A 15,786-nucleotide genomic window follows, 5' to 3' on the forward strand; every position below is an offset into this window, starting at 1 on the left:
GGTTAACCACCAGGTCGGATCGGCGGTAAAGAAAGCGAATGCTATATTGACATTCATTTCGAGAGGTGCAGTGTAAAAAAGGAAGTGTTGATGAGGCTCTACGGGGCACTAGTGAGGCCTCATTTGGAATACTGTGCACAGTTTTGGGCCCCATATCTTAGGAAGGATGTGCTGATGTTGGAGAGGGTTCAAAGGAGATTTACGAGGTTGATTCCCGGAATGAAAGGGTTTACATATGATGAGCGTTTGTCAGCTCTTGGACTGTATTCACTGGAGTACAGAAGAATCAGAGGGGACGTCATAGAAACATTTAAAATGTTGAAAGGGCTGGACAGAGTAGATGTGGCCAAGCTGTTTCCCTTGGTGGGTGAGTCCAGGACCAGAGGGCACAATCTTAGAATTACAGGGTACAGGTTTAAAACAGGGATGAGGAGAAGTTTCTTTAGCCAGGGGGTAGTGAAATTATGGAATTCCTTGCCATGTACAGCAGTGGAGGCCAGATCATTAGAGGTGTTTAAGGAAGAGATAGATAGATATCTAATTAGTCGGGGTATCAAGGGATATGGGGATAAGGCTGGAAATTGGGGTTAGAATTTTTTTTGTTTCCCCCCCCCCCCCAATTTCTAATTTATTTTTCTCTTTTCTTTGGAGCAGACTCGATGGGCCGAATAGCCTACTTCTGCTCCCTTGTCTTGTGATCTAAATCATTCTTCATCCTCGGGATTACTTAACACTGTGCTTTGGTCTTTCAACCTATTTGCCTAACGTTAAAATCCACAATTATGACAATATTTTTCTTATGCAAGCAAATTTTGTTTTCCTCCCAATGACCACGAACAATCGTGTCACTGGCTAATTTAAATCGAATAATTGTTCGGAACATTTCGTGTACTTATATTTACTGGAGCTAACATATATCCTGCGAATTTGAAGGGAAGTCCAAAACAACAAACTATCATTTTGGGAACCCAGAAGATTCACAACGCTGCTGTTAATCCTACAGTGCAGCATCGACAATAGCTGAACGGCATCTACCCCACGTCCTGAAGGGAAGATGAAAGGCCTGATGCACACGCGAGCCGTCCTTTCAACAACAAACACACGCACTGTGTCCTCCTGCCCGCCAGAATTTTACTCACCAGTGCGAAACGAGTATCTCGATTTCTAATCACGATCTCGGCGATTATTGGGTAACGGCGACTTCAAGTAGTCAGCAATTTCCACAACATAAGCTACTTGGGAAGCGAAATCTTCGTTTTCGTTAAGACACTACTTCCGATGGGGCTTTACATCATTTCCCACGCTGCTCGAAGTGTCCCTTATCGTCATTTACGTAAACGTTACATATAATTTCTCTTCATTGCCGTAGATAAAATGCCATCTGCCGAAAACAATTTCGTTCTCAGTTACTGCATTCGAAATCAGTAAAACGTTTCCTTTCCGCAGTTTTGCCCACTTCCCGGGCCCTCGACTGAGCGGGGAACGTTCTGTTTCTAAGGAAGTGACGTCCCCTCGCTCGCCGGGACGTTTTGAGGAAGGGACCGTCGGTTGCTCTGGAACCCCGACAGCAAATCCATCTGAAATTTTCGGTAACTTTCCATTGATGCGTTCAGTTACGGCATCGGGAATGTGGGGAGAAAGATCGTATTTACTGCATGTACTCCTGATGTTTATGGTTTTTCTATTGTCGGAATCGAAATGGGTTATGCTCCTCCACCGCTCTTGGTTAATCTGGTGTGTGTATGTGTTTTGTGTGGTGGTTAAAGCGTCTGATTGACAGACGATGCATAAACGTGTCTCGTCTGTTTAATCCCATCCTGAAATCTGACGCCTTCTTAAATTTGCTCCAGAATTCGCATCAGAAGGATGGGCGACGGACCTCAGCGACAAGATCAGGCGGATCGGGAGATGAAGGTCGCGGTTTTGTCCAACGTTTTCTATTGTAAGGTGCGCATTAATACGCGGAAGCGCCGCAGACTTCCTCGCAGCCTAGTGTTTTCTTTGGCCTTGGAGAAGTTGCGGAGTGAGCAGGATCCGCCATTTCCAACCCGGCTTCTAAAGATGAGTCGAATAAAATGGCGGATACTATGTCCTCTTGTGACTTTTTCCACGGGTTGAGTCTCTCAATTGTATACTCTCCCTCTCTTCTATTTTATCTTTTGTTGTATTACGACCACCGTAGTCTACAGTACTTCCAAGATGTCCAAAATACTCATCTACTTGGAGGAATTGGAGCAGGTGTTGGCCATTCAGCAAGATCATTGCTGATCTACCTCAAAGCCACTTTCCTGCTGTATCTCCATATCGTTAGATTCCTTTAATATCTATAAATCGCTGTTTTGAATACAATCACAGGTGAATTCCATCACCCTTTGGCAGCAGCAGTTAATAGATTTGTTTGCCTTAGAGTTGCAACGACTGAGGTGCTGTCTGTGCCATATGAGCTAAACAAGATAAGAGCCCATGGTGTTAGGGGCAAGGTACTAGCGTAGATAGAAGATTGGCGGACTGGCAGAAGTCAGAGAGTGAGGATAAAGGGGTCCTTTTTAGAATGGCTGGTGGAGTTCTGCAAGGGTCGGTGTTGGGACCACAACCTTTCAATTTATACATCAATGATTTGGATGAAGGAACTGATGGCATTGTGGCTAAGTTTGCAGGCAATACCAAGATCAGTGGAGGAACAGGGAATATTGCAGAGGCAGGGAGTCTGCAGAAGGACTTGGACAGTTTGGGAGAGTGGACCAAGAAGTGCCAGATGGAATACAGTGGAGGGAAGTGTGGGGTAATGCACTTTGGTAGGAAGAATAACAGTGTAGACTTTTTTCTAAATGGGGAGGAAAAAAAATCAGAAATCAGAGGTGCAAGGGGACTTGGGAGTCCAAGTTCAGGATTCTTTAAAGGTTAACTTGCAAGTTGAGTCAGTAATAAAGAAGGTAAATGCAATGTTAGCATTCATTTCTTGAGGAGTAGAATATAAAAGCAAATATGTACTGCTGAGGCTTTACAATTCATTGTCAGACTGCGTTCGGAATATTGTGAGCAATTTTGGGGCCCTGTATCTAAGGAAGGATGTGCTGGCCCTGGAGAGGGTCCAGAGAGGTTCACAGGAATGATCCCAGGAATGAAAGGCTTAACATATGAGAAGCGTTTGATGGAGTTCAGAAGGATGAAGGGGGATCTCATTGAAACCTACCGGATACTGAAATGCCTGCATAGAATGGATGTGGAGCAGATGTTTCCATTAGTAGGAGGGTCTAGGATCTGAGTGCACAGCCTCAAAATGAAGGGATGTCCCTTTAAAACTGAGATGAAGAGGAATTTCTTCAGCCAGAGGGTGGTGAATTCGTTGCCACAGGGGGCTGTGGAGGCCAAGTCATCGGGTGTATTTAAGGTAGAAATTGATTGGTAAGGGGGTTAAGGATTATGGGGAGAAGGCAGGAGAATGGGGTTAAAAAAATCAGCTAGGATTGAATGGCAGAGCAGACTCAATGGGCCGAATAGCCTAATTTTGCTCTTCTATCTTATGGAGTTTCCTCTGGATGCTCTGGTTTCTCACCATATGCCAAAGACTTGCAGGTTGGTAGTTAATTTACCACTGTGAATTGCCCCTAGTGGTAGGATCTGGGGGCAACTGTTGGCAATGTGGGGATAATAAAATATAATGAATGTAAATGGGTGCTCGATGTTCAGTGTGGACTCAATGGAAGGATTGGCAAAGACCCTCTTTCCATGGTGTATGACTGACTTTGAATGCCCCTCTGGTTTTGGACTTGTTAATCAAGGGAAACATTCTGCAACTACCCCATAAGAATTTTCCAAATTTGCATGAGTTCGCCTCTCATTCTTCCAAGCTCTACAAAATAAGACACCCAGCCTGCTTGATCTCTGCTCATATTGTACTCAATACTCAGATGTAGTCTCACTAATGTTTTATATACACATAATACATACACATATAGTAAGATGTCTTTTTTTCTTGTACTTGTTTTGTATTAAAGGCCAACATACACTTTGCCTTCTGATAGACTTGCATGTTAATTTTTTAGTGATGTATACAAGTGTACCCAGATTGGTTTGAACATCAATATTTCCCAATCTCTCTCAATTTTAAGAAAATATTCAGACTATATTTTATACTGATCGATAATCTTTTATGTTTCCACATTGTAATTTATATGTCATGTTGTCCATTCACATACGGACCCTTGAAGTTTCTTTACATTCTTATTGCCACTTGCACAACCGTTTAGTTTCATGTCATCAGCAACTTTTGTAACATAACTACTTGGCTGAGGTGATCAAATGTAGAAAAAGACTATAAATAGTTGGAGGCTGAGTACTAATCTCTGCAATATCCCTCTAGTCGCGGCCTGTCAACTTAATTTATTCCTACTTTTCCAAATCTGTTGGCCACCTCTTAATCCACACCATTATCCCAAATTCCATGTGCTCTAACATTGTTCACCTACTTCCTGAGCTGGGTCTAATCAAAAGACAGAAACATCACATGTACTAGTTTCCTGTCATTACTAGATATATCCTCAAAGAATTTAAATAGATTAATTAAATATGATTTCCCTTGTATGCTGGCTCTGCTCAATTATGCTATTAATTTCTAAGTGTTTTGAAATCCCACCTTTTATTTTGTTCCTACTTCTGATGCCAGGCAAACAGTTTGCTAGATTCCAGTTTTTCTTTTCTCCCTCCTTTCGTGAATAATGGGTTCATATTTGCTAAGGTCCAATCTGCAGGAACCATTCCAAAACCTTTAGAATTTTGATCGATTAAAAATAGCACATCTACTCTGAGTTCTGCTCTCACCCCAACTCCCTCCAGACAGAACAGAAATAGAGTTGCTCTAATCCTCGCTGTTCACCCTACTCGCCTCTGCATCCAGCAAACATTTTTGTCCCTCTCCCCTCTCCTACTCTCCCATCTACCTACTGTCAACATATTTGACCCACTAGCTCCCCCATCTGGTTCTGTTTCCATTTGCCCATCGCCTTTCCCCCTAATAACTCCCATTATCACCTTCCTCACTTAACAGATTCCAGCACGAGTAGCCTTTGTGTTCCTGCTTATCACCTTCCTTGCTATCTCTGTTTTCAGTCTCCCCTCCCTCACCTGGCTCCATCTGCCTCTCCTTTTTTAGTCTGCTTCCATCTATCATCCACCTGTATGTCTCCCGACTCCACCCTTCTCCCCTCCCTCACCTGGCTCCATCTGCCCATGATCCTATACCCCTCCTCAGTCCACAATTCACCTCAGGCCTGTCTCACCACTCCACCTTGCCTCTTTAAACTGGCTATCTATCCTATCTTATCCCTGTGTATCTTTAAAAAAAATTGGAATCTTCTTTTATATTATTGGCTAGTTTACACTTGTATTTCATCTTCTCCAACTTTTTTAGTTGTCCTCTATTGGCTTTTAAAGGCTTCCCAAACCTCTGGCTTCCCACTAATCTTTGCCATATTGTATGCCTTCTCTTTTGCTTTTATGTTGTCCCTGACTTCCGTTGTCAACCATGGTTGCCTCATCTTCTCTTAGTGTGCTTCTTTCTTGGGAAGAAATTATGCTGTGTCTCCCAAATTACTCCCAGAAACTCCTGCCATTGCTGCTCCACAGTCTTCCCTGCCAGGGTCCCCTTCCAATCAACTCTGGCCAGCTCCTCCCTCGTGCTCTGTAGTTACCTTTATTCAACTGCAATGCCATTACATTAGATTTCAGCTTCTCTCTCAAACTGCAGGGTGAATTCTATCATTATGGTGTCTGCCTTCTTAGGGTTCCTTCACCTTAAGCTCCCTGATCAAGTCTGCCTCATTACACAATACCAAATCCAGAATTGCCTGCTCCCTAGTGAGCTCTACCACAAGCTGCTCTAAAAGGCCATCTGGTAGACATTCCTCAAATTCTTTTGCTTGCGGTCCACTACCAACCTGATTTTCCCAGTCTACCCACATAATTGAAGTCCCCAGAGATCACTGTAACATTGCCTTTCTCAGAAGCCTTTTCTATCTCTATTTTGTATCCAATATCTTGACAACTGTTCAGAGGCCTGTACATAATTCCCACCAGGTTCTCTTTGCCTTTGTTGTTCCTCAGCTCTACCCACAAAGCTTCTACATCATCTGATCATATACCACTTCTTGCTTTCAATTTTAATTTCACTTTTTAACTAACGGGGCCACCTGTGCCCACCTCCCTGTCTTTTCGATTGGATGCGTATCCTTGGATGTTTAGCTCCCAGCTCTAATCCTCTTTCACCCATGTCTTCGTGATGCCCATGACATCATACCAACTTTGATCTGCGCTGTAAACTCATTTACCTTGTTACATATACTGTGTGCATATGAGTACAACACCCACAGTCCTGTATTCACCGCCTCCCCTCTCAAAGTCCCCTTGTTGCTGAAGTCAGATTCCTAACCCTTTCTAAACTCTCTGTCCTATTTTTTTTAGTCTGGAGACTTTAAAGGGGAGCACAGGAGAAGTTATTAATCTTTTCCTCAATTTTCCATGCCATTGAACCCAACCCCTCTTCCCCTCCCTGTTTAGTTTAAAGCCCTATCTACAGCTCTAGTTATGCAATTTGCCAGAACTCTGGACCCAGCATAATTCAGCTGAAGCCTGTCCCATCAGAACAGCTTCCCTCCTTCCCTAGTACTGGTGCCAGTGTCCTACGAATTCAAACCCACTTCTCCCACACCAATCTTTGAGCCACACATTTACCTCTTTAATCTTGTTGACTCTGTGCCAATTAGCATGTGGCTCGAGTAGTAATTTAGAGATTATTACCTTTTTGGTTCTGCTTCAGCAGAATGTCTTTCCTTGTTCTACCTATATTGCTGGTACCCACATGGACCACGACCGGATCTTCTCCCCCCCCAACCAGGCAGGCAACACAGCCATCGGGATCCTTGATCCTGGTGACAGAGAACAGGGCCTACTCCCCTGACTGTACTATGTCCATTTACGACCACATTTCTCTTCTCTCTCCCCTCTTGAATGGCACTCTGAAGCACGGTGCTATTCATTGGTTAGGCTATCATAGTTAGGTTGCTCATCCTTCCTACAGCCCCTACTCCCATCCACACAGGGAGCTAGAATCTCAAACCTGTAAGACCAGTTCAAGGGCTGCTTCACTCAGTCTTACCCTCCTGTCCCTGATCACTGACTGAATTTGATGATCCATCTTACGGTCTCCACTCTCAATCCTGATGCAAGGTTTTGATCTGAAATGTCGACAATTCCTTTCTCCACACAGCTGCTGCTCGTTCTGCTGAGATCCTACAGCAGATTCTTTGTTGTTTTGAAACATTTGTTGTTTTCTATAAAAATTAATTATTTATTGATTCATCCGTCTATAAATTATTTCAGTGATACTACTTAAAAATACAGTTCTTCACTGTGTTACTTGTGAGTAAAAGATGCCATTCAGTTCAATTTGCTTCATCTAGGAGTTCGCAATTGTCCTTCCACCTCTATTAGTGATTTCATTTTTAAATATCTTCATTAGGGAGAATGCTTCTGAAGGAGAATACTGAATTAACTAAAGGCCAGAAAACAAAGTAATGGCAAATGTTTTTCAGACTGGAGAGTTTCCTCAGCATAAATTAGGATAACAACACTTCTCAATTTGTTATTTTTATATTATATTGTTTTCTACACTAACAGTAACAACAAACCATAAGTTATCACAGAGAAAAGAGGGAGTATGAATGAAAATGGTGTATATAGTTTTAAAGAAGAGGAGACTTATAATTCCTAACCCCAGCTAGAATGCTAAGGAGGGACTGGAGAAACGAGATGCTTTGCTATGAATAAAGATTGAGTAGATTTAATAACAATGCTTCACATCACAAAGGCTGGCAAAAGGTTCAGTAACCAGAAGTAGATTTAAGTGATCTGGTGAAATTCGAGGCAATGAAGGATCTCATTTTTACATGCCATCTAGAATCCTGAATGTTTGTATAGAAATTGTGTGAAGAGTGAAGGCAAACACAGATCCTTAGAGTTCAAACCGGGAAAAAAAATTGCCATTTTATTGATGCAGATAACAGAATTGTGGATTGTGACTGTCTTCCTACTCCGACTAATGTAAAGGGACATGTAGATAAAATGGAACTCTTACTCATTACAACCAGCAAATCATGCACTACGTGGCTCTTTTGCCTAAATCATTTTAAAATGAAATGTCAATTTTTAACTCTTTATATAGACCTCACAGAATATTAATGTATTCCCAGAACTTACTTATCTTAACAGTCATTCAAGAAGAAGGGTGCCGGCATTACTGAATATTTTTGCTATATATTGGAATGGGGGAAAAAAAATTTGTGCTTGTAAGGTTAAAAAGACTAGAAATATTATTCTTTTGGAATTATAATTTTAAAACTTTTTAATGGACCTATGAGTTTTCCAGTGGATGGCACTGTTCAATATGTGTAGTGTTTCATGCTTAAATTTTACTTTTAGATTTGCGATATTCGTTGTACATCTGAAATGAATCTTAAGATGCATTTCATTGGAATGAAGCACAGAAAGGTAAGAGCAACAATAAAAACTTCACCTGAATATATACCTTAGAAGCTAATTGTACATTATACCCAAATTGATTGCTATTTGCTTTGCTGCCTTTAAAATGTAACACTAGCTTACTGGTAATTGGGTTATTATTGTCACATGTACTAAGATACAGTGAAAAGCTTTGTTTTGCATGCCATCCAGACAGATCATTCCAAAAATAAGTACATTGAGATTGTACAAAAGAAAAAGCAATAACAGAATGCAGAGTATAGTAAACTGGTCTGAAGTAGTAAGTCTGAAACATGGTTCTGTTCTATGTTTTGTAGGAATAGCATTGCATTTTGCTTCTGTGCATTATGGTGTAATATTAGAAAGAAACACACGTCCATGAGTCTTGTTCTATACGACAGATTTACAAAATAGAAGTACTGTTTATGGTACTTGAAACATAATGGTGCAGTTTTTGATTTATGCTTAGGCACAAGTTCAGCCCCAACACTACTAAGGCTATCTGGCATCCTTTTGTTCTCAATTAAATTGTAATTTCAAAACTATCTTTTGAAATGGCTATGTCAAGGTTACCACAGCTTACTGACCAGTGAGCTATCTAATAAAATGAGAACCACTGGAGTGCTTCGTCAATCAAGTCTAAGTGCTTTCACCAAAGTGATCCTAAAACAACTGTCTTATCAACTGGAGGCAAAAGAGACTGCAGATGCTGGAATCTTGTCTTAACTACTGAAAGAACAATTGTATTTTAATAATTCCAATTCCTCTGAAACTGCTATTAAAAGTGCCAACACTCAAATGGCACTCTTTGTCATCACTGGATCTCTGGCCTCCTTTAACATCTTGTGCAAACCTCACAAGTGTGCCTTGGTTGATTTCTCAGCCAGGATCTTTATATTGGCTATCTCCCTCAGTCTAGATGAAGGGTCTCGACCCGAAACATTGACTGTCCCGTTTCCCTCCACAGATGCTACCTGAAATGAGTTCCTCCAGCAGTTTTTTTTTGCTGTGTATTCAAGTTTCTGGACACATTTTATTGGAGTTTGTTAAGTACAGTGTATCTAACATTGGTAGGAGTGACTACTGTGTGAAGCTACACTGTTCATTGACACTTGTAAGTTTCTGCATATGATCAAAAAAGTCATGATTTTTGATTCTTTAGTTAAAATGCAGATTTTATTGTAGATGGTTATGGCAGTGTTATAATGACCTTTAATGAATAGTTGCATTGGTGTATTGCCAGACATCAACATGTTGGTACTTGGTAACAATGAACTGGTCTAATTGATCAATAAAAGCTTTCAAGATCAAAGTTCTTCATTGTAGTTGAAGCAGAAGAAGAATATGGCCTCAGTTTGATGGTTGCTGGAATAGATTTGCCACTGCCATCAAGTTAAATGGTTAATGACAGCCTCTTTTGACAGAGCTGAAAGCTAACCTGGAATTCTCATTAGAAGCAGAATCTTGATTAATACTCTGCCTAAGACTACTCTGAAGCACAAATACAGTATGTCCTAATTTGTTTAATAATCTGTGTGGCACCTTATCAAATGCATTTGAAAAGTCCAAATGCAAAACAGCAACTGACTTGCCTTTATCTGTTCTGATATTTACCACCTCAAGAAATTTCAGTTGATTTCTTGAGCATGGTTCTTCTTTCACATAAGCACGTTAACTCCTCGATTTTATTAAATTCAAAGTGCCCTGTTACCACCTGGTAGATTCCAGCATTTTTCCTGCTGTGATGTCAGGCTAATTGGTTTGTTGCTCCCTGTTTTCTCTCTACCACCATTGTGAATATTTGAATTAAAAGCTGGATGAGACCACTTGGCCCCTTAAACCTAATCAGCTAATCAATCAGATTATGGTTGATCTGATTGGAAGCTTAATTCTGCATGTTTGCCTGTCGCCAATAAAGTGCTTTAAAATATTTAATGGCTCTGCTCTCACTGTTCTTTCAGGAAGTGAGTTCCAAAGACACTCAACCCTAAGAGAAAAAAAATGCTACCTCATCTCTGACTGACCCTTTATTTTAAACTGTGTTCCCCAGTTCAGATACTTCCACTATCAGAAACATCCTTTCCATTATCCACCCCCTGTCCAGATCCCTCAGGATCTTGTATACTTTGATCAAGTTACCTCTCACTCTTCAGAACTCCAGCAAATATAAGCTTAGCCTGTTCAACCCTTCCTTGTAAGACAACCTGCCCAGTCCAGATATTAGGCTACTAACCTCTGAACTGTTTCCAACACAGTTGCATCCATCTTTAAATGACTAATACTATACATGGTGCTCTAGAGGTTTTCTCACCAGTACCATATATAACTGAAGCATAACTTCTCAACTTTAGTATTCAATTCCCATAACAGTAAAACAGTAATATTCTTTTGGCTCTTCTGACTACTTTTGTTCTAACCCTTTGCGAATCGTGCATTAGGGCACCCAGATATCACTGCATCTCAGAGCTACCAGTCTCTTTTTCAGATGTCAACGAATATTGTGTGAAATTGTTTAAACTTGGTTGTAAGAGTATCTGTTTGATTGAAAGTCGTTGGGATTTCTTTTAATATAGCCCTTAATTTGCATTTCCTAAGTTTAAAAAAAATTCTTAAACTCCCAGAAATTTTTTTTGTGAAGATTGTCTAAGTATCTAGATTGAGAAAACTGTAGCGTTCTTATTATCTTTCTTCTTTTTTAGTGGATTTTGGAAGATGTACAGTTTTGATCTTAATACACTGTTCAATATATGAAAGTTTGTTGTATTAGTGCTGTCTTAAGCAATATGTCTTCTATCTTCTAATTAGCAATCTTATGTGAGCCTTTTTACCCCAAGTTAATAGTTTGTCTTGTCTTTTGAGGAGTGTTTGAGACTAATCCAAACAAGCAAATTGGAGTTGGGAAGCATGGATATATGTTTTTTTGGCCTCTTTTTAATTGGGTGTAGAAATTGCTTAAGCACTTCACCCCATTGAAATGTTAAAGAAAAAGTGTTCTTCCAATTTGAGACATTGGGTGGAAGGGATTGAACAGAACAATTCCCCAGCCATTTTGTCATCACCATTCTATCATTAGACTACAGAATATCTAAAATGCTTTAATTAGAAGAAATTAGAAATAAATGATCATAAAATCAGTGAATGGGATGCATTTTCTCCCCATTCGGAAGGAGAATTATTCTTACTTGAATTAACAAATGAATGTAGACAAACATAATTGTCTTTATTACTTCTAAGGCTTTGGAACAGTAGACTTTGTTGCAAATCAACATTCAGTATTTCCATGTTAACATATGAAACCCAGAATATTCAACACTTAATCTAAAATATTTCATGTATTTTAAGAAATCGAGGAAGTTTATGCTGGCCTACCTTCCAACAATCTAGAGTACCTTGCCTCTGATCTGAAGATTCTCAAAAGAAGTGGTTGGAGAGCTTGTTCTACAGCTGTCATGTATTAGTGATCCTCATGAATGAATAAACAGACGAGACTTCAAGTATTTAAATATGTTTATTCATCTATATTGTTTTCAACCCTAATCCTTTGAGCTAAAACTGGAGGTCAGATTTGAAACACTCAATGTCCAAACAGATATTTTGGATATTTTTTTTCAAAAAGGGTCCTCCTTTCAGTTTACTTGCTAAATGAAGATAATACAGAGAATTTAATGATTTGAGCAGAAGATGGAGGCTCAGTGCTAATGAAAGAAGCACTATGTGAAGACTTGACTTGGTAGCTACCTCCACGTTTTATGATTTTGTTTTTCAATTGTTTGGCCTTGCTCTAAGGCCTAGCTCTGCCTTTACCATGTTGCTTTGATTTGCAACTGATTCTGCAGGAAAATTGTTTCTGTTGCTTCCGTGGTATGAATTCAGATTGGGCTATGTTCATGCTCTGTATCAAACATTTGATACTCTTTTCTTGATTGGATCCTTAATGGACAAAGTACCAATGCAGCACAACTGTTTGGTTGTGGTTTTCTGTCTGAAATAATAGTCTTCAAAAGTTTCTCCTTCAAGTATCTTCCCTTCCAGATATTCTAGAAAGTGATACCTATTAGTCTGTGAAGAGTGCAGGCCAAATGGATAAAATTTGAGTTATGTGAATCTGGTAGTGAAGCTCCTCTTATTAAAATTTCTGTTCATCCAGGAAAATTTTGTCTAGACAAAATTCTAGATAGGTTTTAATATGATACAGTTCAACCTCAAAGGGACATACTAGTATCTTCTCCTGCCCAGAGTTGATAATGCAAGGACATATGTTCCAGGATATCGGTCCTTTATACAGGAGCAGGGGAACATTTAGGTCAGTGATTCCAGGAAATGCTTATAATCAGGCAAAATGAGAGGTTGTCTTTTCTGAGTATTTTAGTAAACTTTAGACTAAATCCACATCTATAATTTCTCTTGGAAATAAACTCAGTAAGTTATTGATATGCCTTCTCAAATTGGATATAATTCCATAAACATTTTCTCTTAACTTCTGTTAGTCTTGGACAACAAATTCTTCAATTTGAATTATTTTTCTATACAGAAATGAAACTTGAGGATCTGGCCAGTTCCACTTTTGGTAGCCTTGAAGGAGCATTTTATCACATGTTAAAATGTAGCTGGGCATCTGTGGTGGTCTTGGCTTAATTTGGTAGTTTTGAGGGTATTGGTCTTGATTGTTTACTTGAGATATTTGATTGCCAGTTAAGAGGTGAGCTGCCCCTTTTTGTGAGATTGGATTTAGCCTCCTTCATTGATCAGTAAAACAGTTGAAAGCATAGAGAGAGAACTGGACAAGTTATTAATAAAGAGGTACCAATTTATCCTCATCAGGCCAACCAGAACTTCATAATTATCTTTTTAAAATATTTAACTTAACTAAATTTGATGTGGCTATGTAACATGTGATAGAGTCCAGATTTAGTTTAAAAATAATAAATCATTTTTTTTAATTGGCTATAGCTGAACTGGAAAAATCGTGCCTTGTACATGTTTAATGCACTTATGGTGAAATTTGGCAAGGAGAACTAGATAGTAGTCCTATTGCCCAAGTATTCTTTTTTTCTGAAAAAAGATTACAGCCTCTTGAGTCAGACATTTTGGGAACCTTACCAAATATTTTCTGATATATCCAATAGGAGGTTTAGTTGCCTCCATTGCTCACAGTGTATAAACACTTAAATGTGAAGTTGGTCAGGGAAGGCCTCAGATCTGGAGATAAATGTTCAGTCAGTTTACTGCTTCAAGAAAGTATCCTCTTGCAAACTCTGGTGCATCAAGTAAATGCATTTTGTTATGTCTGTTCAGCAAAGTTGGGCCAAAAGTACTGTTTGCCCAACAAATTACTTTGACTGTAACATATGCGAATTAACACTACACTCCCTTTAAACTTCAAAGATGCAAGAAAGTCTTAAAATATTTAAATCATCAGCAACTAGTGATTAACAAAACGCAATCTGTGTTTTAATTGTCTTTTAAATATAGTAAAATTACTAACGCTAGTAATTTTACTAAATAGGTTTTCTGAAATACAAGAGCAAATTCTCTGGGCACTGTTTGAAATTAGTTTTGTAATTCTATTTTCTGCAGTAGTCAGAAAATTAAAAGGTTTAATTTGAATTTTTGCAGAATATGTCCAGAAGGATTACTTTTCCTGTGTAGAACAAATGAAAAGATTCCTTCTGGAAGAAAAAGACAATCTGCAAATATCATTGTTAATGAAATCTTTCAGTTTTGTGTTCCAACAGAATCAATCCTGCTAATTTTTTTTCTGTTCAATTTCTTCGATGGTTCATCTCAAACTTCATATGACAGCATGAGGAAGCCCTCAAAAATGGTAAGTACTACAAGATTCTTTAAGGATCTTGTTAACGTCTTTTCAGACACTATAGAAAGTCTGATTTTTTTTTCTAATCTCCATGTAAACTGAATGATGCACTGACTCAGACAAGTTAACTTTCATTTGTAAATGCGGTGATTTACCACCTTAATTTGTGGCCATGGGAAATAACTGAACGTTTGTGTTTCAGTTTGCGTCTAAGCTACAAAATAGGCTTAGAGTTCCAAACTTTACTCCTTATCCCAGTTTGGGAAAAGAAACAATGCCATGCCATGGTTCTGACTTCCAAAGCTGAAGTATTGACATGTGACATGTGGTCACAAAGGTAAAATGCACGAGTTGGAATGACTTTTTTGTCTTGCAGATCGTTCTGACTGTGAAGTTTTGAACCTCTTTACTCCAAAACTCTCTTTGCCAACTGTTCATATAACAAAGAACAAATACTTTTTAACAAACCACAGCAAAGGAGTTTATATGAAAGTGTGTTGGTTTTGGAGTAATTTTAGAAATAATCAGCATTCCCTGCCCCCACACCACCCCCCCTCCATTATGCTTTTACCCTATTATGCAATATTTATCAATTCAGTTTTTTTTATCCAATTATTCTTTTTGCTCACATTTCGTTTTAATTGAAACAGTTACTATAGCCTTACTTTAATGTTTTTATCCCACTTTCAGTTTAAAGCACTGTTGGTGAAGAGAAAGCAGTCAATTTTTTAAACTTGATTCTATTCAATGTTGGGTCAGAGAATAACGTTTTATGTCACGTGTAAATGATACTGCAAGTCGTGGTTTTGAATAACCACTCCTGCTTAAAAGTGTTGCTTTTGCACACTTGGTTCAAAATGCACCACCACTATCACAGGGTCTGTGAAGTTAGGTGAGTGATATCTATCTGGACGATGCCTATTTTGAATCCATGGCATTGTACTTCTAAAGTGGAGTCCTGAAGTCTCATTCTGTCACTAGAAGTGATGGAGAAAGCTGTGACATAAACTTGACCCACATCTCTTAAATATTTATGTGCTGATGTGATATGATTCAGGACTTAAAAATAAATATATCCCAGTAGCAAATGCATAAAATCCACTTATCAACAACTAATGGCAAGAAGTGCCCTTTTGCTGGTGGTGCCTTCTGGTGAGAGAACAAGACAAATCCCAAAGTGCACAAAAACATGGGCAGGGCATGTGCCCTATTCATAATAAAGTGGGTCACTTGCAACATTTTGAATACCATGAGTGGTAAAGTTTGGCAAGAATTACTTGCTGTCAAAATGTTGACTGTCCATGGTCAAGTCTTAACTACCGGTTTATAGATAAGTGACAGAAGTTTGCTACTGGGTTTTCAAAATCTTGTCCTGTTTCAAATGAGAGAAATAATGGTACTCTATTGAAAACAAAGTGAAATCTTTGTGTACCCAA

At 39.1% G+C, this 15,786-nt stretch overlaps 3 protein-coding genes across 6 annotated transcripts in view; 2 read left to right on the forward strand and 1 right to left on the reverse strand.

Annotated features, from left to right (window-relative positions):
* LOC127570917 (uncharacterized) overlaps nucleotides 1-1,276 on the reverse strand; it is a 70,530-nt gene extending 69,254 nt beyond the window's left edge. For all 3 annotated transcript variants that reach the window (XM_052016857.1, XM_052016858.1, XM_052016859.1), the window contains exon 1: nucleotides 1,140-1,276. The gene's annotated coding sequence lies outside the window, so the exon portion shown is untranslated. The remainder of the gene's footprint in view (nucleotides 1-1,139) is intronic.
* The window catches only part of invs (inversin), a 356,685-nt gene that overhangs the window by 340,444 nt on the left and 455 nt on the right, over nucleotides 1-15,786 (forward strand). The window lies entirely within an intron of this gene.
* The window catches only part of LOC127570918 (uncharacterized), a 62,064-nt gene continuing 47,728 nt past the window's right edge, over nucleotides 1,451-15,786 (forward strand). Inside the window, exons 1-4 of one of the 2 annotated variants that reach the window (XM_052016860.1) lie at nucleotides 1,451-1,589; nucleotides 1,851-1,947; nucleotides 8,476-8,544; nucleotides 14,338-14,359. In XM_052016860.1, the coding sequence (XP_051872820.1) occupies nucleotides 1,867-1,947; nucleotides 8,476-8,544; nucleotides 14,338-14,359 (172 nt within the window). In that variant the 5' untranslated portion in view covers nucleotides 1,451-1,589; nucleotides 1,851-1,866. The other variant, XM_052016861.1, reaches the window with a different exon arrangement.

The sequence above is a fragment of the Pristis pectinata genome, chromosome 5, assembly GCF_009764475.1.
Source record: "Pristis pectinata isolate sPriPec2 chromosome 5, sPriPec2.1.pri, whole genome shotgun sequence".
NCBI lineage: Eukaryota > Metazoa > Chordata > Chondrichthyes > Rhinopristiformes > Pristidae > Pristis > Pristis pectinata.